The sequence below is a fragment of the Hemicordylus capensis genome, chromosome 5, assembly GCF_027244095.1.
Source record: "Hemicordylus capensis ecotype Gifberg chromosome 5, rHemCap1.1.pri, whole genome shotgun sequence".
NCBI classification, from domain to species: domain Eukaryota; kingdom Metazoa; phylum Chordata; class Lepidosauria; order Squamata; family Cordylidae; genus Hemicordylus; species Hemicordylus capensis.
This window is the reverse complement of record NC_069661.1, coordinates 188,464,163-188,490,539: the sequence shown is the minus strand read 5'-3', so window position 1 is coordinate 188,490,539 and position 26,377 is coordinate 188,464,163. Positions and strand designations below refer to the sequence as shown.

Genomic DNA, 26,377 nt, shown 5'->3' with positions numbered 1-26,377 from the left:
ACAAAGAAACAAAGTAAGAAGAAATACAAAGTGCATGAAGGCAAGTATAAGGGAAGGAAGCAAAAGGGACAAGCAGCAGACAGACCTATGGAAGAGGGGGAAAGAATACAGAAAAGAGATGCCCATGAGACTTCTCTGAACTTAAGGTCTGGGGAGAACACAGACAGCATTTCTATAATTTAGGAATCTCCATGAATTGTTTCTCATTTGAGGAGTGCCAGAAAGGTTCAAACACTCCTTTTTAAAGAATGACCTCAGTGTTATCAAATGTTGGGCTCGCTCTCATCACCACAGAGAATTTAGTGCTCATCATGTAGTTCCAGATAGTTAAAATGTATCCTGCCTGCAACAGGAAAATTCCATGCCTCTGCATTTTCTACAAATCCTGCTTTAACTTTTGACCCAATTGTATGTGGACAATTAGGATAGAAACCAAAAGTTTTCAGTATAATGCAAAAGCACCAGAATTTGTCTGTTTGTGGCTATGGAAAAATTTAAAAGTTAATAAGATTACGCCAAAGTATGTGGCATTAGCACACACATTTATAACAGGGTGCAAATAAAATGCAGGTGTGAATTAAGGCATGAAAAAGCATGAACAACTCTAATTGCTGTAATTATATACAACTATTATCACTGTGCTCTATCTAATTTGGTGCATTCTTTCTCTGTTAAGTGCAAGAAAACTAATTAGAACGTTCAAAATATAGAATGAAAACATTCTTCATTTTATTAATGTCTTGTAAAGTGATCCTTATTTACATTGTGTGCAGCATACATGCTTGTTTTATTTAATGGTCAGCTCAATGGATGGTATTTCTAGAGCAAATCAAACAACTATTCCCTTTAAGTTAAAAATAGTAAGTGGTTAGCTTTTTTTCACTCCCTCCTGAATGAATCCCCCTGCCGTTCTTGTTTGTATTTGTAGATTATCTGAAAGAGATTGACAAATTGATCCTATGGTCTCCCTAAAGCTGGCATAATGTAATCAAAACCCTGTGCATTTGCAGTAGCAAAGTAAAGCAAAGCACAAAAATAACTGTAGACACAAGAGACAAATGTTGCAACACTGACAGATAATGCCACAGCAGCCTTGGCAACTCTGCTGTCATGCAGTGGATGCGCAGGTCGCAAAATTGTGCACTGATGACATCCCCATATTAGCCATGCCTGAAAGGCACCAAGATGATATCACTCATCCCAGTCCACAATGGCAAGTAGGAGGTGTGAGTTTGAGTCCCACTCCAGGAGATGGTGACCTCCATTACAAAAGCATTCTTTCTGGATGTTTGGCATGCTGACAATGATCAGTTGGGATGGAAAAGGGAGAGGCATCAGAACCAGAACTCAGGACTCCTACAGAAGAAAGCTATATCACAAGCAAAAAGAACACAAAAGGTAGACTTGCTATGGAGCCTTTGTCATTATACAAGAGCCTAGTAGTGGTTTCTCAGGAGAAAGAGCTGAATAAACCTTGCACACCTGAGACAGTGCAGTGCGATAGCCAGAGAGAATGATGCAAAGCCTCACCTTTCCAAGATGCTTGTCATTTTCAAAGCCAAACACCCTCCTCCCATCAAGCCACCCCCCATGGACACTTGGTTCTTGCCAGCAGCTGCTAGTTATTTTTGCCAGCAGACAATGCCATCCGTTCGAGCCCCCTCCACATCATGTTGTCTGCCTGTCTGCTTTATCACACTAGTAGTACCTAGATCATCAGGAGGACAATGAATCAGCCAGGTTGTAGTCCTAACTTTCATCCTGACCATAGTTAATAAAGATGAAATGAAAGGCTGTGTCCATTCAAATGTTGGCAAATGCCAGATGTTTTAAAAATTGGCTTTCTCTTCCAACATTGCTTCTCTTCTTTAACTACAACATCATTCACTGATCAGTGCTGGAAGGTATAGCAGTCATTCTTGCCTTATCTCAGCTGGAAAAGGTCATTCTTTGAATGTATCTGATGTTATCAGATGCAGAGGCGTAACTAGGGAAAACGGCGCCCGGGGCAAGCACTGAAATGGCGCCCCCCGCCCCCCCCCCAACATACCACATTATACTTAGGTTTTTCCTCACAAGCGCCTGCCGCCGCCGCCGCCAAGCCAGGCCACTGACTGGCCGCCAGGTGCCAGCAAAGCAATGAGGGGGGGCGCAGGCGGCGCGGAAGGGACCGCTCGTGGGGAAGGGGGCACCGACGCGCTCCCTTGACTGCTGCAGCACTGCTGCACTGAGCAGGAAACATTTGTATTAACAAAAAATTCAAAAATTTTTTAAAAAAAATTGGTCATGGCGGCGCCCCCCCACGTGACCAGAAAAGATGGCGCCCGGGGCAAGTGCCCCCCCTGCCCCCCCTATAGTTACGCCTCTGATCAGATGCTACCTGCTCTTTGAACACAGCTCCTTTTCGGTTGCAAGTAACAAGTCCATGCTTTATCCTAGGGCAAGGATATGCCTTGTTACATGCAGCAGAAAAGCAGCTGTGTTAAACCTGAGTGGACTGTATGAGAATATTGTGGCTTTTTTCTTTCATTCATTCATTCATTCTTTCATTCACTTGCTTACGATATCCTCCAAGAAGCCCCGAGTGGCTTAGGCGATTATGTTTATCCTCACACAACACTGTGAGATGGGTTCAGCTGAGAGATATGTGACTGGCCCAGAGTCACCCAATGAGTTTCATGGCTGAACAGGAATTTGAACTCTGATCTCCCCAGTCCTAATCCAACCAGTACAACATGCATTTTGGTTATCATTTTTGCTTATTTTAACTGTTTATTATCTCTACATATATTTCTTTAAGGTGTACCTGTTGCTAATCCCATGCGTAGCAGCTCTCGCAAGGCAGGGAAAGAAAACGGCGGCAGCAGGTAGGCTGGTGAAACTAGAGGCGCAGATGCTCTGTGCCTGGCCCAGCTAGTTTACAGTAAAAGACAATGGCCCACACAATGCACACCATTTTCTCAGGCATGTCTTAAATTTTTATCAATTATGGGAGATAATTAGTCCATTGATATATTATACTGTGGTAAGCTAAATGAGAAGAAGGTGTAAGCCCTATCCTTGTATACTAATTCACGTTCTTGTTAGGGTAGTAGTACAATATGAAATCCAGAGGTTTACATCCATTCAGCTCCTTTAGCATAACTGGATTACAACTGTAAGACCTGTCAAATGCTTCAACAAAACAACAAGCCATGGGCAGCATCCGGACTAATGGATTGGTCATGACTAATTTATCTCATAAGAACATAACATAAGAACATAAGAACAGCCCTGCTGGATCAGGCTCAAGGCCCATCTAGTCCAGCATCCTGTTTCGCACAGTGGCCCACCAGATGCCGCTGGAAGCCACAGTCAGGAGTTGAGGGCGTGCCCTCTCTCCTGCCATTACTCCCCTGCAACTGGTACTCAGAGGCACCCTGCCCTTGAGGCTGGAGGTGGCCCACAGCCCTCTGACTAGTAGCCATTGATAGACCTCTCCTCCATGAAGTCATCCAAACACCTCTTAAAGCCATCCAGGTTGTTGGCCGTCACCACATCCTGTGGCAGAGAGTTCCACAAGTGGATCACGCGTTGTGTGAAAAAGTACTTCCGTTTGTTGGTCCTAGACCTCCTGGCAATCAATTTCATGGAGTGACCCCTGGTTCTAGTGTTGTGTGAGAGGGAAAAGAATCTCTCTCTCTCCACTTTCTCCACGCCATGCATGATTTTATAGACCTCTATCATGTCTCCCCGCAGTCGTCTTTTTTCTAAACTAAAAAGCCCCAGGTGTTGTAGTCTTGCCTCATAAGAAAGGTGCTCTAGGCCCCGATCATCTTGGTTGCCCTCTTCTGTACCTTCTCCAGTTCAACAATGTCCTTTTTAAGATGTGGTGACCAGAATTGTACGCAGTACTCCAAGTGTAGTCGCACCATAGTTTTGTATAGGGGTATTATAATGTTAGCCATTTTATTTTCAATCCCCCTTCTAATGATCCCTAGCATGGAATTGGCCTTTTTCACAGCTGCTGCACATTGAATCAACACTTTCAACGAGCTGTCCACCACAACCCCAAGATCCCTCTCCTGGTCCATCACCGGCAGCTCAGATCCCATCAGCATATACTTGAAGTTGGGTTTTTTCGTCCCAATGTGCATCACTTTACACTTGCTAACATTGAACCGCATTTGCCATTTTGTCGCCCACTCCCCCAGTTTGGAGAGATCCTTTTGGAGCTGCTCACAATCCGTTTTGGATTTCACTACCCGGAAGAGTTTGGTATCATCTGCAAATTTGGCCACATCGCTGCTTACCCCTGCTTCTAGATCATTTATGAATAAATTAAAAAGCACCGGTCCCAGTACAGATCCCTGGGGGACCCCACTTCTTACTTCCCTCCATTGTGAAAACTCTCCATTGATACCTACCCTCTGTTTCCTGTCTTTCAACCAGTTAGCAATCCACACATGTACTTGTCCCTTTATCCCATGACAGCTAAGTTTCCTCAGGAGTCTTTGATGAGGAACTTTGTCAAAAGCTTTTTGGAAGTCCAGGTAGACTATGTCAACAGGATCACCTTTACCCACATACTTGTTGACACTCTCAAAGAAGTCCAAAAGGTTGGTGAGGCAAGATTTACCTTTGCGGAAGCCATGCTGGCTCACTCCCAGCAGGGCCTGTTCTTCTAGGTGCTTTACAATTTTATCCTTGAGGATGCTTTCCATCAATTTGCCTGGAACGGACGTTAGGCTATCCGGCCTGTAATTTCCCGGGTCGCCCCTGGATCCCTTTTTGAAAATCAGTGTTACATTTGCTACTCTCCAGTCCTCTGGTACAGAGCCCGATTTCACGGATAAGTTAAATATTTTAGCAAGGAGGTCGGCAATTTCACATTTGAGTTCTTTGAGGACTCTTGGATGGATGCCATCCGGCCCTGGTGATTTGTTAGCTTTCAGTTTTTCCAGACAGTTTAGAACATCATCCCTTGTCACTTCTATCTGACTCAGCTCTCTAGCCTCCATCCCTAAAAAGCCTGGTTCAGGAACAGGTATATGCTCAGTATCCTCTGCCGTGAAGACAGATGCAAAGAACTCATTCAGATCTCATTTGGTGCTAAGTCATTACTACCTAGTCTGGATGCTGCTCATAGTTCAAACCAAAGTAAAATGCTTTAAAAACCTATGCTTTATCTCTTCCACTGAAATCAAGGGGATATTAAAGTGCTTAAATTTCTCTGGATCATGAAATAACAAATCCACACAGTGACTAAATTAAGCAAAGCATCTAAGAAACAATATTTTCTTTGTGCTTTTGTGCAAACATTAGGACAACAAATAAGATTTATTTATTTATTGTATTTCTATACTGCCTGATATAGAAATCTCTAGGCGGTGCACAGTTACAACATAATATAATGTTGTTCTAGTAAGAACTAATCACCCTACTTTCCTTTCACTGTGTCTACATCTGAGCTAAATTTGCTGCAAATTGAAGTCCACAAGTTAGATCTCTTGCACCTCAAATGTTCATGTGTCTCCCATCTTGGATCGGAGTGGATGTTGTCATTACAAACTACACCATTGAGGTGTCCCTGTGTGTCATTCATGATATCTGTTCCAAATTTGATTCAAATCGGTTAGACAATCCTCAAGTTAGTATACTCATGCCTCAAAAGTTTATGCATCCGCCATCTTGGATCAGGGTGGGTGACATCATCACAAACTACACTATTGTGTCATTCCTATGTGTCCATTCAGCTGTAGCAAATTTGGTTCAAATCGATTAGACTGACCACAAGTTAGTGCACCTACGCCTCCAAAGTTTACGTGTCCATCATCTTGAATTGAGGTGGATGACATCATCACAATCTTTGCCATTGAGGTGTCCCTATGTGTCCCTACAGCTGCAGCAAATTTGGTTTAAATCGGTTAAGCAGTTCACAAGTTAGCCCACCTGCGCTTCAAAAGCTTACGCGCCCACCATCGTGAATCAGCATGGATGACTTAATCACAAATTACACCATTGAGGTGCCCCTGTGTGTCACTCACTGCAACTGTACCTAATTTGGTTTGAATTGATTAGATAGTCCACAAATTAGCCTGCTTGTGCCTCAGATGTTCAAGTGGCCACCATCTTGAACTGGAGTGGATGACATCATGTGGATACACCATGCCATTTGGGCATCCCTATGTGTGCCTACATTTGTAGCAAATTTGGTTCAAATTGGTTAGGCGGTTCACAAGTTAGCCCACTTGTGCCTCAAAAGTTTATGCGTCTGCCATCTTGGATTGGGGTGGATGACATCATCGCAAACTATGCCATTGAGGTGTCCCTGTGTGTCCCTACAACTGTAACCGATTTGGTTCATATTGGTCCAGGTGTTGCAAAGTTGATAGGGGGACACACACGGACACACACACAGAATGCTGGGTGATCTCATAAGCCTACTGGAAAGTAGGCTAAAAACAATATAAAACAATTACAATTAATAAAACATATAAACATCTCAATGAATAAAAACAAATTAAAATTTTAATGTTTTTAAATTTATCGTGCATTCTTCTAAAGTCAAGTGACCTTATTTCAAACTATTGTGTAATTCCATCACAGCAGCCAACATATGACATTCAATTTATATGGATTCAGCAAAAACTCAAATTTCTGTCAACTTCCAAATCACTTTTTAAAAGGAGAGGTGTTTTGTTTTGGTGTTTGTTTACACCAAACCTACTTCAGGGAATAAAAGATGGAGGTTGCAACCTTGACATCTGAGGCCTGCACATCAGGAAATCACCATGTTTAATTGGGTGCTCCTGCTCTACCTTTCTCTCAGGAAGAGAACTTTTGGCATTCCTTTCTTGGCAGCAGTTCTGAAGCTCAAACTGCACATGACATCATCATATGTAATTTACATCCCCCACTCATATTTTCATCTTGAATACTTAGAAGAGTAGAAGCATGCAATCTCCAGTGGGAAACTGAGAGCAGCATTTAACACTTTCCCCTCTCCTAGTTTCCCACCTCCAAATTGTACCCCCAGCTGCTTTTAGTCCCACGGAGGGGGGATACAGTTAATTGCCACATATTTTCCCCTATGGGGCTCAAAGCACCTTGGGAGGCATGATTTGGCAATGGAAATCTTGCAGAGAGAAAAGCGTTAAGAGACGGCTCTTCTCTTTTACTTTCTGCCCACTGGAAACTACAGTCAGGGTGGTTACTTCAGGTGAAAAAAGAAAAAGGTGAGGGTGGCAATTAACACCACTTAAGAAATGCTGAGCCTCACATGGAGGCACTTGGAGCAAACTGCAATTGATCTCCTTCCCCAGCCCCTTAATGAGAATGAATTCCTGGTGAGATGTGGCTAAATTCAGTTTATAAACTTATGCACCTTAGGAAATATGTTTAATTCCACCCCCACCCCACTTCCATCCATACAGAAGAACATGGGCAATTCCCATGAGAAATTTCTATGACCAGACTCAGGTTTCAGGATGACTTCAGCAAACTATCCTGGGCTCCCTCCTTGCTGGGTGAACCCCAAAAGAGTTATTCTGCCACCACCACCACCACCTGATAGCAATGGGCACAAAAATAGACTTTGGGATCAGCAGAGGGTCCTTCTGAAGGCCCTGGGTCCTTGTCAGTGGCTCAGTTATGCTGATGGCAGTGCCTGCCAGCTCTAAAGATTTCCATGCCATTAGTTGGCATATTAGTGCTGCACTGGAAGTATGGAACAAATAGCCCAGCTGCAGCTAAGGAGATAGGAGGGCTCTGAGTGGGGAGTGATGGCATGTGCAGTGGCAGCAGGGGGCATGGTGCCCACCCTCGCATCCTGTTCTGGGGCTGCCACTAACCTTCCTATGCCCTTGTATATTTTCTAAACTCTTAGATGGATGAGTGGGGGTGGGGGAATGCTAGTCACTGTATTAGAGGTACACCAGTGGAAAATTCTCTGGGCAAAACAAAAACAATAACACACTCACAAGCTTGGTAGATGACAAATCGCCAGTCTGAAACTCTTTTGAACCCCCTGTATATATGCGGATCAGGGACCTCACGGCATTTTCACAGCTCCAACTGCTGACCAGACCTTGCATTCTGCGAAGAATCCTTCCCTTTTCATGACCACTTTTGTGGTGACTGGGGGAAAGAATGAATTATTCTCAGAATGCAAGTACTGGCCAGGAGATGGTGTTGTGAAAATGAAGTGAGGTTCCCGTTCCAAATGTGTACACAGGGTAAGAATGCACTAGCAGGTAGTGTGGAAGCCTGTGCAGCAGCTTGTGTATAGGGAGTAAGATTGCATTTTGAACTTCCACAATAGCCTTGGATATCCCACACTTTATTGCTGTATAGAAGTAACCAAATAAAGCTTAGATCAGTCTTGTAAAGATGAATCACAAGATCAAGTATGTAAAATCAATAAAGAGCAAAAGGTGAAATATGAGGTCTGGATTTTCTGACCATAACCTTGCAACATGATTTCTAATTTCCCCAAACCCATGGCAACCAGCAGCAATGTACATGTATCTATCTATATTGTTTCTTTAGAGCCTTACTACCACAATTTCCATGAATTATCTATACAGAAAGATAGCTTTCTTTCTAGATATAACACAATCCCTTAATAGTTGTGCATTACATTTTACATTAAGGCACACAGCAAGCAAAAGCTGCGATGCATGACCATGCAGCATTATTTAAGATCCAGTCAACTGAGTGTTTGGAAAGTCTGTGTAATTGTTATTTTTTATGCATTGGAGGGCCAGAAGCAAAAAATGGTAGTTACAGAGAGAGCAGTGCTTGTTCTCCAGCAAAACTGCCGAAAGTGTCTGAGACAAAAAAGATCAGAAGTCCCCCTCCCCCAGACTTTTAACTCAGACTTTTGCTTCCAGGTTGTAGAATCTCTGCACCTTCACACATTTTTTCTTGCATTTGCCTTCCAAATCCATACTTCTGTGTTTCTCAGACATCTGAGTTCAAACATTTCTCAGACATTTGAGTTCAAACAGCCCAGCCTTCTGTTTAGCAGGTGAATGTGCTGTTGAGATCTTCACATATAGCTGAGTCCATGGAGTCTATCTGCTTCCATGTAGCTGGTCAGCCCAGTAGGTTTGGTGGATTACTACTGCCTTTGCCCACCCGAATGCCAAACGTATGAATCAGCATCGCTATCACAAGGAAGGGGTGGAACTCAGAAGTTGGGGTAAGCAGTGAGGTGGCCAAATTTGCTGATGATTGCAAACTATTTACGGTGGTGAAATCCAAAACGGATTGTGAGGAGTCTCACAATTGGTGAGATTCGCCAAAATGGGGTTTGTGGGGAGAACGGGCTTAGCCTGCTCTCCCTGCAAACGATCCCCAGACAGCCCAGGGCGGCTGTATTGACCGCCCACACGACTGTCGGCTCCGTTACAGAGCCAGCGGGAGCTGCGGGGATTGGGGGCCGTGCGGCCCTCAGAAGTTCCAGGATGCCCTGCGTGAGTGCGCGGGGCATCCTGGAGAGACCCCCAGGGTTGGGAGGCTTGTTTCAGCCTCCCGGCAGGGGGGTCTACTCATGTGTTGATCAATACACGATCAAAAATACGGGGTTAGCGGAGCACTATTGATTGAAAATAAAACATATTATATTATATTATAATGACCTTATACAAAACTATGGTGCGGCCACACTTGGAATACTGCATACAATTCTGGTCACCACATCCCAAGAAGGACATTGCAGAACTGGAAAAGGTGCAGAAGAGGGCAACCAAGATGATTGGGGGCCTGGAGCACCTTCCTTATGAGGGAGCTATTTACCCTTACACCTGGGGCTATTTAGTTTAGAAAAAGACAACTGTGGAGAGACACAATAGAGTCTATAAAATCATGCATGGTGTGGAGAAAGTGGACAGAGAGAAAATTTTCTCCCTCTTACATAACACTAGAACTAGGGGTCATCCCATGACATTGATTGCCAGGAAATTTAGGACCAACAAACGGAAGTACTTTTTCACACACCACATAATCAACTTGTGGAACAGGGTCGTAGTGAGACCGCCGGCGGCCCGTGTACAGCCATGGCGGGCTGTGTTGCAAAGGCAGCACCAGTCTTTTAGCTCCTGAAGGGGCTGTGCGGCCCCTTCAGGAGCTAGTTAGGCTGACGCTGCATTCACAGCGCACAGCCAGGAGTGACTCTTCCCTGCCTTTGCAAGGAAGAGCTGCTCCTGGCTGGCACCAGCGCCAGCCTGAGTTTAGCTCCCAAAGGGGCCGTGCGGCCCCCGCTCGGGAGCTAAACTGCCACCCCCACATCTGATGTCAGATGCGGGGGGCGTTTCGGAGCCACTCTCGCGGCCCTTGATTGGTCAGCGGCCCGGGTTCTTTGAACCCATTGGCCCCATGGTGGCTCCACCCCTGTTGTGGAATTCCCTGCCACAAGATGTGGTGACAGCCAGTAACCTGGATGGCTTTAAGAGGGGTTTGGATAACTTCATAGAAGAGAGGTCTATCAACAGCTACTAGTCTGAGGGCTATAGGCCACCTCCAGCCTCAGAAGTAGGATGCTTCTGAATACCAGTCGCAGGGAAGTAGCAACCGGAGAGAAGGCATGCCCTCAACTCCTTCCTGTAGGCTCCCAGTGGCATCTGGTGGGCCACTGTGTGAAACAGGATGCTGGACTAGGTGGGCCATGGGCCTGATCCAGCAGGCCTGTTCTTATGTTTAACTTCTTCCGCTCTTTGTCTGGACCTAGCAGCATTCCATCATTTCCTGGAACAAAAGTTGAGAAAACTTCACGTACATCCTAGTGCACAGTCCAATCATGACAATTGCGTTGGAGGATGATTTGTTAGGCTCCCTTGTCTGTCAGGCACATAACTCCAAGAATGGTTGCTCGCCTTAACTCGTCATTGCACAATAGTTATTCATCATTTTGAATATTTGTGGGGGGGGATCTTTCCACCCCATTACTAGGTATTTTCAGTAGCAAGTCCTTTTGTTATCTGGTCCTGCAGCTACAGCAAAGGATTACACAATTATAAAGGTAGTTTTGTACTGCTGAAGTGAAGAGGTTGTATTTCTATTCTAGTGCTCTCAGTCTAATCTCCTCTGACCTTTAGAGTTTCAAGGCAGCAGCACTCTTTGCTGTGCTTGTTTGCTCCTCATTGTCTTGTATTAATCTCTGTATGTTTCTTACATTTCGCAAAGGAATTTATGATGGTGTTTTACATCTAAGAAGGAATTGGTGAAAGGGAATGAAGGCAATCCCTTGCCAAAATATGCCAACGACATGGATTGGTTTAATGCAAAATTGGTGCAATATGTCCCACCTTATGCCTTGCCATTTTAGGAATAGAGGAAGCTGCCACATACTGAGTCAGACCCTTGGTCTATCTAGCTCAGTATTGTCTTCACAGACTGGCAGCGGCTTCTCCAAGATTGCAGGCAGGAATCTCTCTCAGCCCTATCTTGGAGAAGCCAGGGAGGGACTTGGAACCTTCTGCTCTTCAAAGAGTGGCTCCATCCCCTGAGCGGAATATCTTACAGTGCTCACACTTCTAGTCTCCCATTCATATGCAGCTAGGGCAGACCCGGCTTAGCTAAAGGGACAAGTCATGCTTGCTACCACAAGTCCAGCTCTCCTCTCTCTAATCTACTATCCTCTCTACTATCACACGACCAATTTTCCAATTGGTCATGTGATAGTACAAAAGATGAAAAATGGAGGAGAGGGAGAGTTTGAAGGAAAATAGAGCCTAAAAGCGAGAAGAAACAGAATAGGTAGAATGTTAATTTTAAATAATTGCAAAACATAGTGGGATGTGTTTGCACGCAGCTTTTACATTTTATTATGCTGAGTTGCTTCTTCCATTATTTGAAGTTTCCGCTTTGTTATCTGAATGGCTGAATAGACAAACAGATTTTCAACTTAAATTTTAAAATATAAACTAGGTGGGCTGGGCTGGGTGGTGGGTGAAGAGACTTTTCAGCCTGTAGTGAAAACTTCTGAAAGCACTAAGAAACCTCTAGCTCTTCAACACATTTAGAAAATTGCACCAGTAGCATGATGACTTGTATTTCTTTGACATACAGCAAATATTCATTACTGTTAATATCTATTAACTATGGATATTACTATTTAGATTACTACAAAAATCTTAGTATGTAGATATTATTATTACATTTATATCCCACTCTTCCTGCATGGAGCCCAGAGCAGTGTACTACATACTTAAGTTTCTCTTTCTCAACAACCCTGTGAAGTAGGCTAGGCTGAGAGAGAAGTGACTGGCCCAGAGTCACCCAGCTAGTATTATGGCTGAATGGGGATTTGAACTCGGGTCTCCCCGGTCCTAGTCCAGCACTCTAACCACTACACCACACTGGCTCTCATATTAAGAGAATCCAAACCCTTGTTTAAGGGGAGGACTGGAGCATGTGGCTGCAGGGCCATTAATTCAGTGCAACAGGTTCCATTGCAATACCAGACTTGTGCACAGGCAGGGCAGGGGGCAGTTTGGCTTTGCTTGGTTATGTGTGTGTGGCAAGGTATTGGATTCTGTGACATCATGGGAGAATGTTCGTGTTGAACATGACCAGTGTATTCATTGCATGGTATTGTCAGTCCACAATCCTGTGACCCATGAATGTGTTGCAGAGTGATTTTCTGATTTATAAGGCATTAAACAAGAGGCTTAACTTTAGTTGGAGAAATATCTTATTTATTAATTATTTCTTAACACTAGCTAACAAGGTAACAGTCACTTCTATAAGAGGGGGAGAGGAAAACCAACGGAACTGATAAAACAACCAAATCAACCGAACTGAAGACTGACTACACCCCAAGGACCCAACACAGACCCATACATACAGAGGTAAGTATGCCTTAGGCAAGAAGAGAGACAATGGTTAGCTACACAGTAAAATTCCAGCAGAATGGAGGCAGAGTTGCTGTGGGCATATTGTGAGTGACTTTTGGTGTTGCTATATAATATTTTGTTTCTTTTGAGATTGTTTTGCTTTCTTACATTGCTGCTAGACATGCCTAGTATTATGACTGTGTTATTATTGTCACTCATAATCATAATATAGGTGAACCATTTTTCAAGTTCTCAAAAAGCAGTTTACATAGAAAAAGGTATTAAAAAAGGGTTCCCTGTCCCAGAAGACTCACAATAGCTAGTGATAGAGATACAGATAGAGATGTGTGAATTTTTTTACCCTGGATATACATCGGGCTACACTCTAATGTGCTGTGAAAAACCCAAATTGTGTGTGAACTGCTCCCCAATAACTTGCAGGGACTTCGGGGTAAATCTGGCCGATATGTGAATGCACCCCCTCCTTTCCGGAGGAAATGTGAGTTAAAGGGCTTTAAAAGCCACATGCGAAACACTTCCAGGTCTGTAGAATGATGACCCTCCTGCAAATATAGGAAAAAACTCTTGTTGTCCCTGACAATTGGCCATGGTAGGTGGGAATGATGGGAGTTGTGGCCCAACAATAGCTGGAAGGCTGAAATTGTGCAGTCTTGGTGTGCACTGACTGGCAATCACTCTCCAAGGTTTCAGACAAGAGTCTTTCCCAACCCCGCATGTGATGAAATGCCAGTGATTTAATCTAGGACTGTATGCATGCAAAACAGATGCTCTGCTGCTGACCTATGGCTGGCCCCATCACAAGCACGCTAGCCCCAATCATGTGCTCAAAGTAATGTCTAGTTTGACCCTTAGCATGCACATTTTGAAAACCTCTTGTGTTGAAAAATGTGACAGGCAGAAATGTTTTTCACTCTTCTGTCTAAAATATAATTTGTACATATCTGTTGTTCATAGATTTGGCTGACAACTTGATATCCTTTGCTGCTATTAAGCATATGGCAAGTGTCAGCCCACAACAGACAAAAACTGAGCTCCTTCATCTCCAAGGTAGAAACCTTTCAATACTATCAATTGTTGTTTTTTTAAAAAATCTATATCCTGTTTCTTAATGCAGTCACTTTCACTCAGAGGGGGAGCATTAATGTGGAATATGCCATTATTTTTCTTTAAGAAAGTTATCATTTAGCATAAAGCTTGCTCTTCCAGAGCAACTGAGTACTGCTAACGAATAAAAGCCCTCGAGTATGTAAAGAGCTGCTTTTCCTCAAGTTACCCCAGGGTCTCATGTAATGTAATTTTTACTTAACCTGTCAGACTTGCTTACCCTATGCAACTGACCATGCTCAACATTACCCCTCAGAAAAGCTTGCCTCGGTACTGAAATCTGACAAAGAAATGAAAAATTATGTCCTTGTCCATCAGAAAACAAAACAGGGTTAGTAAAACTGACACGGTAAGTCAGCATCACATTACACCGGCGAAGGGGAGCAGCAGAGCGACCCAGCGACTGTGGAGACGCCACCTACGGACGGGGCTTGAGCTGTCCCTGGTGTTGTCAGAAAGTGGTGGCAGCAGGAGAGGAGCACATCACAGGGTGGGCACTGATTTCCTCTCGGGCCTGCCCCCCACCCTCGGCCCAGCCGGTGGCACGCGTAACAACTTGCCCACCAGCCAGGGGGCCACGCGGCGCAAGGAGAAGGCGACCCAAGGGGCGGGTCTCGTCGTCTCACTGGACAGGACGGCTCTCGCGTCACTCACCGAGCAAAGGCTCGGCTCGCGCCGAGGGGTTGGCCGAGCGCCACTTAACGAGCGCTCTTTCACTCTGCTGCCGGCAGAGAGCTCCGAGAAGCGGCATCTGTGCGCAGAGCGAGCCGCGGGCGCCGCTGCCCCAGCCCCAGCCCAGTCAGAGCTCTAAGGCGAGGGAGGCAGCGTCTCCTTCTTTGCCGCTTGTTGTGAGGTAAGGGACAGGAGGCGCCTGGCGCTGGTTGAAACTCGCGCCTTGACAGGGCGCTGCTGCTGCTGCTGCTGCTGCTGCTACCTGCGCCTCCCGGTCTGGTTGCTCTTTTTAGCAAACAACACCCAGAAAGAAAGAAAGCGGAGGGCGGCAAGCTGGGGCTCTGTCCCACCACCTCGGGGCTCTCTCTTCTCCCCCCCCCCACCCTCCCCTTCCTGTGCTTAGATTCTGGACGACCTCCTCGTCTTACTCAGCCCGCCTCTCTCTTCCAGGAGATGGACATCCTTTGCCTCGCCGTGGTTTTGCTCCCTTGGGTAGCCGGGCTGGACTTCGGCTACCACCACACGAAGGAGATGGAAGCTTTTCTGAAGGACGTGCACAAGAATTACTCCTCCATCACTCACTTGTATAGCATTGGCAAATCCGTGCAAGGTAGGATTGGTGCTGCTCGTGCTGCTTTCTAGCCACTAGATCAGGGGTTGCCAACCTGTGGCCCTCCAGACGTTGTTGAACTACAACTCCCATCATCCCCAGCCACAATAAATTGTGGGCCACAGGTTGGAAACTCCTGCACCAGATTACGGATTGGATAACTTGCTTGGGGGAAGTGACCGTAGCAGTCGCTTGTAATTGATCCAATGAAGTGTAATGAAACCAATGGGCCCCTTGCTTCCATGTCAATGTCATCATGGCCCCAGTTCAGAGAAAGTTAGTCATGCCTCGATCTAGATGGACTCACTAGGGCTAATTTGTCCCATTGATTTCAATAGGACTTAGAAAAGGTCAACTGTTTCTGGATCAGGGCCAGCACATACTCTGTATACAATGCAGTCCCATTTTTCTGAATGAACCAGATGACAGCCAAAATACCTGGGATAATTTAGCCATTTTATAAGTGTTTAATTTATTTAACAGTCCTGCTTGTAATTGGGATTATTTTTACTTTATTAAAATAAAAATGACACTGCATTAGATATAAATTTTAATTTACTTTGACATTTATATCCTGCTCTTCCTCCAAGGAGTCTAGAGTGGTGTACATGGTTTATCCTCACTAAAAAGCTGTGAGGTCATTTAAGATGACAGATGAGTGATTGGCCCAGAGTCACCCAGTGAGTTTCGTGGCTGAATGGGGATTTTAACTCTGGGCTCCCTGGTCCTAGTCCAGTACTCTAACCACTACACCACACTGGCTCTGGATAAATAAAAAATGTACGTATGAAATGTGCGGCAAGCTAAATGAAAATTAAGAATGATAAACTGATTAAAGTTAATTGTAAGATATACAAGTGACTCTTTGTGATCACTTAATGAAGAGAGAAGTTTATTTTAAATAAGGATCATTCTATATGACTAGCTGACCTGGCGCAGAGCATCTGTACTGCTCGTTCTCTCCCCCCAGCCCCATTTCATTCTCTCTCCCCCCACCACTGCTTCTCCCGGCTCTTGGCCGGCCTGGCCACTGCTTCTCTTCCCTGCCACTTCTCCCAGCAGCCAGGCCCATCTTTCCTTTTGGCTGGCAGGCAGGCAGGCCGGAGAGAGAGTGTGCTGCCTTCTCCACCACCAGCCCGCCAGTTTCGCCCTCCGGTTACCTGTCTTCTGCCTGGCGGGCCAGGCCATCTTTCCTTTTGACAAGCAGGTGGGCTGGAGAGAGAGACTGCACACCTTCTCTGCTGCCCGCCATCATAGTTTTCTCACCTGCCTGTCACTTCCTCTGCCTGGCGGTGGTTGTTCTTGCCCATACCCGTGGCTATCTGGCAGCTGCTCGTGAACTCTTGAGAGCTGCCACGCATGGGATTAGTTAGCCATGGGTACGTCTTAGAGAAATAAATATAAAGAAGATTGGTTTACTTTGCAGTAAATGTGTGATTGCTACCTAATTCAGAGGGGCTGAAATATCTCCCCCCTCCCTCCAGCACATCCACCGTATGGAAAATAGCATGTTGTGAATGCTAAAAATACATTTTCTGTAGCAAGCAAATATTATGTTGTTAGCAAATATGTCTTTTGGTGCACTATGTGGAATTTGGTTGCATGAGTATTGTGGCATCTACTGGGAACTACCAGGTGACAAGTGACATTTTCTCATCTATTCCATTTGATGAATTTTTTGAAAAGCGTTGTTTATATGAATTTTTGTTTAGAAGATGCTTGCTTCTAACCACACCGCTTAAGTGTGGAAACACTCAAAATCAATTTGAAAGGGGGCAGGAGTGGAATGGAATACTTAGTGAGTACCAGTATGACTACTTTTTCCACTGCAGCAATCCACCTATATGCTTGCTAGGAAATAGGTTTCATTGAACTCAGTGGGAATTACTTCTGAGTAATCGTGTTTATTGCAACAGAAACAGATACTTTAGGATCAAACCATTACACTGGTAGATCCATAATAGTGTCCTTTTACTGAAATGCTCCTATTTTTTTCAGAACTGCAGTGGAGACTTATAATTTTTACCCCAAGGGCCAAACAGTGTGGTGCAGTGGTTAGAGTGCTGGACTAGGGCTGGGGAGACCGAGTTCAAATCCCCATTCAGCCATGATACTAGCTGGGTGACTCTGGGCCAGTCACTTCTCTCTCAGCCTAACCTACTTCACAGGGTTGTTGTGAGGAGAAAACCTAAGTATGTAGTACACCACGCTGGGCTCCTTGGAGGAAGAGCGGGATATAAAAATGTAAAAACCCCTGCCAAACAACAACAACAACAACAACAAAACCCAGCTTGGATTGATTGGGGAAATGAGGAGGAGGAAAAGGTTAACACCTCCCCTTGCCACTGCTGAACAATGGCTGCATTTCTGTTTAAAAACAAACAAAAGTCAGGGGACTCAATCCCATTTCTCCAGGTGTAAACATGTAGTATTGTCCTTATACTACTTATTGTTTGTATAATACCAAATTCTGGGATAACATAGTTAGAACAGTATTAAAGTATATCAGTGCTAGTTAGTTTCAGTATTTTAAATAAGTCTTCAATAACATTTCAGTGCAGAAATGATTTTGGAAAACTCTATATCATCATCAATGGGAGGTTTGTTTGTAACTTTCAAGATATAGCTGACTTTAAAAACTGCTCTAAAGAATCCAGTTTGCTCACTACTAGGTAATAACCTTTATTTAACAAGTTTATCATTCTGCTCAGTAAATATGCCAGAGTTTAGAGCAACTAAATGGTAGTTAGAACATACCTCATACTAGCTTAGCTGTCTGATGGTCTCTGTGTGTATGTTTGGATTCTGACAGAGCAAACTGTTTATAGTGCCACAGGTAAAGCTGTTTTAAGAACTGGTTGCTGGGAACAGCACAAATTTATGTTTTATCAAGTATCATAGTGAATTCCAGCCAAAATAGTTTTTACTTGCTTAGTGAATTATACATTTATTCTAAGAAATACAATATATTATATTATTATTATTATTATTAATTCAATTTCTATACCGCCCTTCCAAAAAAATGGCTCAGGGTGGTTTACACAGAGAATAATAAATAAACAAGATGGATCCCTGTCCCCAAAGGGCTCACAATCTAAAAAGAAACATAAGATAGACACCAGCAACAATCACTGGAGGTACTGTGCTGGGGGTGGATAGGGCAACCTCCATGTATAAATGTATAAAGTTACATTCTTGAGAAGTGCATCATCTGGTTACATAATCCTTTTTGATCTGGGTTTGCTAGGCATAATCTGTAATTGCATGCAAGGAGGGAGGCCTGTCAATGTGAGAACTAGCTACAGTGATTTTATTTCCACTTGGGGTGGAAAATGTTAAAATAAAGCATTTGTGCACAGCTTAATATTTCCTGGCAGCAAGAAGAGTGGTGTGAGGCAAATTCTATTATAGAAATCCAGATTTTCTTGGGTCTAAGCAAGTGGAGTTTCTGTGATGGAAAAGGGAGTTGAAAAAAAATAAAAGGAGATCCTCCTGATTTTATTTATTTATTTGTAGCAAAAACTTACATGGGCCATTGCTTAGTCTTATGGTGGCAGTTGTTAAAGGCAGGAGGACTTTAAATTCTAAGTAAATTTCTTACACACATTTCTAAAATGTCATCTTTTTGTTGAGAAATGCTGGGTGTTTCTAGCTTCCACTGACTTTAAAAAGTGTCCTCGGTACATATGATGCCTGGTAGACAGGTCAGTGCTGAGCCCAGCTGTGTAGCCCTCTGCTTCTAATTCTGGATGTGACAGTGTGGGAAGCAGAACGTTGTGTGTAGAGTTGTGGCTCTTCTGTGTAACAGTCAGGAGTGTTGCTACGCCCCCAAAGGATCCGGGACCTGGGCTCAGACCGGTGCTACAACTTTAAAAAAACACACCTTTATTTAGCGGCCGGTGAAGCCAGCTCTGGGGGAGGGAGGGAGTGAGAAGGTGGTGTGTGATTCCTTTTAAAAAGCTGCTCTTCACCACTCTGGGCACTGACCCCTCAACTGGCCTCTGCATATGGACAGAGGTAGCTGAATGGGGCTGAGGACAGGGCAGTCTCCCTGAGGAGACTCACTTCCTAGAGCAGGGTTTCTTAACATGTGGGTCCCCAGATGTTATTGGACTTCAACTCCCATAATCCCCAGCCCCAGTGGCCTTTGGTTTGGAATTATGGGAGTTGAAGTCCAATTACAACTGGGGACCCACACGTTGAGAAACTCTGTCCTAGAGGCTCCCAGGTGCCCAAGGTGGTAAACAGGAGTGTTTTTTAAAGGAATCATGACACGCCACTCTCACCACCCTTCCTGGAGCTGGCTTTGCTGGCCACTCGGCTGGCCGGGGAACTAAACAATGTGTTGCTTGCCACACTCCCGGCAGCACACTGTCTCTGCCGTCATCCTTCTGGTGGAGAAGGAGGCAAGTCAGTGGAGATCTGGAGCACCCCCCAAAACACTGGAGGCCCATGCCCTCAGAACTCCTCCTAATTACGCCATTGGTATCAGTTAGTGCTTCTTGTGCACATGCTATGTTTGTGGTGGAAATAATCCAAACACAAACAATGCTAGTGCTCTGATTTTAAGTTCCTTTAGAAGTACTGACACCTTAAATGGCGCAGCGGGGAAATGCTTGACTAACAAGCAGAAGGTTGCCAGTTCGAATCCCCGCTGGTACTATATTGGGCAGCAGCAATCTAGGAAGATGCTGAAAGGCATAATCTCACACTGCGTGGGAGAAGGCAATGGTAAACCGCTCCTATATTTTACCAAAGAAAACCACAGGGCTCTGTGGGTGCCAGGAGTCGAAATCGACTTGACAGCACACTTTACCTTTAGAAGTACTGACAGGTGAGAATTCTGAAAAATGTGGGTTAACCATAATTCAGAACCCTTCTGCTTACTGATACATGTCTGTTGAGGTCACCAAGGTACAAAGAAAATGCCTTCTGGAGTTGATTGTGGGATCAGGTTATAGTCATTAAGCAGGCAACAAGCAACATGTTTAAAAATGATTGTGTGTCATTTTAAACTGTTGTTCTTTCAAGCAAGGGTGTGTCTTTGGGGGTGGGGGAACAGGTATGTCCTAGGTAATACCATAATATATCAAATATAGAAGAATGAATAATTTTTTTCTCATATCCTGATGTAAACTATAGCTAAAGTATGTTTTCCTCCAGAGTAACCTCTAGAGATACAGTAATTAACCGACTAATAATAATAACAACTGGCTGACCCGTCGCAGAGCATCTGCGCCCCTAGCTCTCCCTGTCTCCCCCTGCCCGCTGCAACCAATCCAGCTCCCTGCCCTGTCTTCATTTCATCTCCATCCCTTCAGCCACCGCCCCCATCCCTTCGGCCAGTTGGTTCTCCCCCCCTCCATCCCTTCAGCCAGTTTGTTCTCACCTCCATCTTTTCAGCCTCTGTTTTGCTGCCCACTCTGCCACCTGCTCAGCTGTCCTGCTCATGAGGAGTGGGTGGTTGGAGCCGAGGTGCGCTCTCCTGCCGGATAGCAGTGGCGTGTCTCCTCCTCCTCCTCCTCCTCTTCCTCCTCGACCTCCCTTCCTCCTCAGCAGGCTGGCTCAGAGAGAGGTCCCCCCTGCTGTGCTCTGTTCCCTTCTGCCCTGCTAGGAACTCTTGCAAGAGCTGCCACATACCATGAGGATTGCTACATACATCCTAAGGCTTTTAAATATAAAGAAGATAAACAACTTTATTTGTTAGCTGCCCCTAACAAATTGTTCTCTGAACGGCTCACAACAGAGGATTAAAACATACAATAAAAATACATAACACATTAAATCATAACAAAGGTGAATAATAATGGTGAACAAACAAGGGTGAAAAGAAAATACAAAACACAAAACAACTTTAAAACTCATTTTAAAATTAGTTAAAAATCAGAGCAAACCTGAAAACCTGAATTTAAAAGGCCTGGGTGAACAAAAAGGTCTTTATTTGGCATCTAAAAGAACAAAGTGATGAAGGCAGGCGAACCTCACTGGGGAGGCTGAGGTGTAACCACCAAAAAGGCCCTCTCCCTGGTAGACACCTGCCTCACCTTGTATGGCAGGGGCACCCGGAGGAGGGCCTCCAAAGAAGATCTTAAGGTATGGGTAGGGACATATGGGGCAAGGCACTCTCTCAGGTAACCCACTCCCAAGCCATTTAGGGCTTTAAAGGTTAAAACCAGCACTTATATGTTTTAGTTCCTCAATTTCAAAAACTCAGCTAAAACACAAAGAAACAATTCATTTTAATGAACTTATCTGACCAGGACGAAGAACTGCATCTGCCTTATAGGTCAAAGTGTCATTCAGCTTCTGTAAAAGTTTGGTTACAACTTTGCTTATCACTGTTCCAAACTATGGATTAGTGTATTTGTTTATGCATGTCAGCTGATTATGCAGTTACAATGGGGATACGGGGAGAGGTGAGATCAATCAGTAACCAATCAGTAACCTTTACAGCTAGGCCCAGATGGAATGATAGTGTCAGCTACAGTTGAAACTAAACAAGAACGCAGCCTGAAATTAAACATCTACACTCTGAATATGTCTCTTATTAATGAACCAGGGATCTTTGACTAAAGAGGAATGCTGCTTCTTCTTGAAAGAGACATGCTGGAAGATCTGGATAAATGAGCACATGGTACTTCTGCTTAAATAAAGCAGAGCAGCAGTTGTGGCATGGGCATATGGCTATTTATTTTAATCGTTTTGTATTAAGATTGCTGTTCCATACGTAAAGATTCCCCACACATGTATGTTACACTTTCTGTGCCACTCTCCTGATTTACTTATATTACTCGCTGGCCCGGGCGCAGAGCATCTGCGCCCCTAGTTTGGCCTAGCCGTTTTCTCCCACTCGGCTGCCTCCTCCTGCCAGATCGGCTCTGCCAGCTGGCCGCCTCCTCCCACCGGCCCGTTTTCTTCCTCTCGCCCAGGGATGTAGCAAGGTTGGAGTGGGCCCAGTGATAAGATTTTAAAATGGGTCCCCTTCATTTGAAATGCCCCCCCATGAGCTCAGCTCATGAAGTAAAGAAATCTTAAATGCGGCTGAACCGTGGTAACAAAAAGCGTGTGTATCTATCTATATCTATATCTATATCTATATCTATATCTATATCTATATCTATATCTATATCTATCTATATACACACACATATACATACACATACATACACCGATGTGCCACAATAGAACAATCATCCTAAAAATTTTTTTAAAGGTTTTGTGAATTGTGGACAATACAAGTCATTTAATGGTACTGGAGAAAGACATGCTGTTCTGGTAGCTCCAGGTCCTAACACTCACATCAACTGTGGAGGATGAATACAAGTGAAGGAAGCCTGGGCGGGTGCACGGCTGGGGGAGTCAGTCATGTGAATTGCCTCTGGGGGCCCCCCCAAAGCAGTGGGCCCCCAGACAACTGTCTCCCCTTGCCCTATTATAGTTACGCCCCTGCTCTCGCCCACCGCCTCCTCCAGTCAGCTGGCGCGGCTCCGCTGGCCGGCTGCCTCTGCCCACTGGTGTGGCTCTGGCCACCACCTCCGCCTATTGGCTGCCTCCGCTCAAAGCACTGTCTGGTTCTGGCCAGCCCCCTCCTGGTACTCACACAGCTCCACTCCCCGCCCAAAGTACTTGCTGCCTGCGACTGTCAGGAACTCTCGTGAGGGTTCCACCATGCATCCCCATAGAACATCACGTCTACGAGAATATATATATATATATATATATATATACTAGTGGGCCCGGGCACAGAGCATCTGTGCCTCTAGCTGGCCCACTGCCGCCGCCTGCGCCGCCGCCTGGCCCGCCGCCTTGCCTCCGTGGCCGGGCCCGCCGCCTTGCCTCTGCGGCCGGGCCCACTGCCGCCGCCTGGCCCACCGCGGCCGGGCCCACTGCCGCCGCCTGGCCCACCGCGGCCGGGCCCGCCGCCTTGCTTCCGCAGCTGCCCAGCCAGGCAATTCTCCTGGGTGCGCCAGGACCAATCAGGCACCCCCGCAGCCCAGCCAATCAGCTGGGCTGCCGGGACGCATTTTTCCTGGGCACACCCAGGAGAAATATATATATAGATATAAATAGACAGACAGATAGATAGATATTATGAGTTTCTTTCTTTCCTCTACCTGTGCGTTTACACCTTAATTGTAATTGTGATTTCTTGGAAGTAAATCTCACTGAATGTTTTGGGATTTACTTGTGTGTAAATATGACTGGGATTGGAGTGCCAGCCACATAAACCTAAACCTTTCCTAAACAACTTCTAAGCCTAGCTGGCTAGATTAGGAGAAATATGTTGTCATCCAGGTATCATGATGATAAGAAGGCTGTGTTGTGTTTGGTTGCCAGTGATGAAAGCCAGGGTCTGAAGTTATTCAGCAAGTTCTATTTTTATTTTGAAGAACTAGTCATTTGCTTCTATCATGGTGTCATTTTTTAGAAAGTTGAACTTTCAATATACATAGCTTGATTTGTTCTAAGTAGCACAGGATTTTAAAATGCCAGTAGACAAGACACACTATATTTAAAGACTATGGCTAACATACTACGCAATGTAACACATGCGACGGAATGTAACATTTGTACTGCTGCTCAAGAGTTCTGTTGCACAAGTGCAAAAATTGCACTTGTGGAACTGCGCAAAAGTAATGTTTCACTGGGTCCATAACGTTGCATAGTATGTCAGCCAGTGGAACTAATTTAGCAAGAGGTGACCTACCTTTTCTACTCTTACATTTCTCCACTGCACATACAAAGCGCTACTACTGTGTTTTCCGGAGAGGTGCCTTGCAGCGCGAAGCAGCCCTATTTGGGAGGGATGTCCTGCATTCAGCTGTCCTCCTTGTGTGCATCATATGAGTCCTAATCTAGATATCAGTGGGTATAATAGTGCCCCACTCCATCCTCTCCCACCTGCTGCACCTCCTTCTCCCCTGCACTAATAATCCATGCTCAATTATTAACAGAAAGGGATGAACCCCATAATAAGGCCTAGGCTGATTTACACAAACTATGTAATCTTTTTAACATAGTCCTGTTATCCTAGTCTAGACATGTTCTCAGAAGTTGAATGTATTTGGGGTTTTACTTAGATTAATTTAGTACTTTGAGGTTAAAACCTATAGCTTTCCAGTGCCTATACAGTATATCTCTTTGCAGTTCTGTAGGCTACTTTAACCCCTTGCAAAAGTTTAAACCACAATTATAATCTGACCCAAATAACTTTTGATGAATGCTGGTCTCTGCTAAGTGCAGGGTGTTGTCTGGCTGCTGGATTAACTGTTTCACCATAGGATGTGTCTGTAGTTTCTCTTTGTTACTGCAGCATTGCATGATTTATGATGACTGCATTTTATTACTGCTGTTTCTTTAATGATGTAGAGTGCGCTGGTAAGTAGGCATGCTTGAAAACATTTCAAGAGTTCCTATTATATCCTCCTTGTGCTTTCTTTACCCCGAAAGGAAATGTTTGGGAAACTACACCTCAATGTGTTCTTCCCAGTCATGACATATAATTATGAAGAACTAACCTAAACATGTTTCCTTTCAGTGGCTAACATCCAGACTAACATTGCCTTGATGGAAAAGTGTTTTACATTGTGCATGCCCCCGCTCCTTCCCTGTGCAGCCACCTATGCCTCCAAAATATATATAATCTGTCTCTGAGCATTAGGGGAATCTGATGAGATTTACTTCTATTTTGTGCATTGTTTATGGTCAGTAGACTGAGATAAATTTGACTTGATTGACTTCATGCACTGGAGTGTTGGCAGAGTTTTTATATGACCAAAGACAAAGAAATCCCCCGTGTCAGACTAATATATTAAAGTCTGAAAAATACAATAGACTATATATATCTTATTGAACCTCTTTATAGGACTCTCTAGAGAGAATGCCTAAATAAACCATCATGAAGAAAATTGCTTCCCCTGAAGATGCCAAAAACATAATGTATAAACTGAAAACATTATAATACATAAATCAAAATCTACATTGTAAAATAATCACAACACTATGAATGGAAAAAATAAACAATAGCATGTAAGAAATTCCAAAATACTAAATATACAAACATAAATATAAATATATGTACATAGCTTGAATAATATAAATCAACTATATGTTCACAAGTGTGCATGTGTCAGGAGATAGCAAGTGAAATAGATACATAGAATAGTAACCACCATTATCAATGTTTACATCTTAATAAATGCCCAATGAGTCATAAAGAAATTTTTATACGGCCAGTGTTGAGAGTAAAACATTATTGCAAGGTGATATTTACTCGCTATCCTTCCGTCTCCTTGTGAGAGTTACCATTGTTATACTGCCACAGAGTGATGGCAGGACCAGCTCCCGGTTTCAGGAGCCCCTCAGCAAATTGCCTTCCATGGACTCCCTCCGATCTGGAGGCAAGCCCAACCATAGAGGTGGGCGAACTGGGGAGTCACCCAGGGCACTAGTGGTAGGTGCAGGTGCTGCTGGGGCGGGGGTGGCGGCGGCAAGAGGCATCTTTAAGTGTAAATCAATAGGTGCTTACCTCCGCTACTGCCACACCTGAATGCTGCTTCAAGCAGCAGTGTGCCACCCAGTACCCCCTTTGGAGGGGGATCACCTCCACCACTCACCTGGCCTCTGCAGAGCTGATCTCCTGCCAGCAGCCAGGTGAGTGGTGGAGGCTATCCCCCACCACAGGGGGTGCTGGGTGGTGCGCTGCTGCTTGAAGCAGCATTCAGGCGTGGCGGTGGCAGATTAATAGGCAGACCTATTAATTTACACTTAAAGATGCCTCTCGCAGCCGCCCGCACCAGCTGCTACTGCCTGAAAGGCAGGGCTGTCCTTAGGGTGGGGCGAGCAGGGCAATCACCCTGGACCCCATGCTGGGACAGCCCCCACACTGGGCACACTGGCTGAGCAGCCTGCCCTGCTCTCTCTTCCAGGAATTTATCTTCTCCTACCCACCCCAGCCAACCAGTGTTCCCTCTAACAGGGATTCCCAGGTGCTGTTGACAACAACTCCCAGAATCCCCAGCTGTAATGGTTTTTGCTTGGGGATTATGGGAGTTGTAGTCCACAACTGGTAATCCCTGTTAGAGGGAACACTGTGCCAACATTTTGTAAGCGCCAGGCAGGCTTGCCTGCTGTTGAAAGGCTCACTGCACAG

General features: G+C 44.8%; 1 protein-coding gene across 8 annotated transcripts in view; it reads left to right on the top strand.

The window, feature by feature from the left end:
* Positions 1 to 26,377, top strand: part of CPM (carboxypeptidase M) — a 78,226-nt gene continuing 51,849 nt past the window's right edge. For 6 of the 8 annotated variants that reach the window (XR_008308583.1, XR_008308584.1, XM_053256019.1 and 3 more), the window contains exons 1-4: positions 1 to 146; positions 2,801 to 2,867; positions 12,705 to 12,833; positions 15,066 to 15,225. Coding sequence is in view for 6 of the 8 variants with exons in the window: in XM_053256019.1 (XP_053111994.1) it covers positions 15,069 to 15,225 (157 nt within the window). In the remaining 2 variants the exon portion in view is untranslated. Of the gene's footprint in view, positions 147 to 2,800; positions 2,868 to 12,704; positions 12,834 to 13,793; positions 13,887 to 14,604; positions 14,797 to 15,065; positions 15,226 to 26,377 lie in introns of those variants that run through there. The other 2 variants (XM_053256020.1, XM_053256021.1) reach the window with 2 other exon arrangements.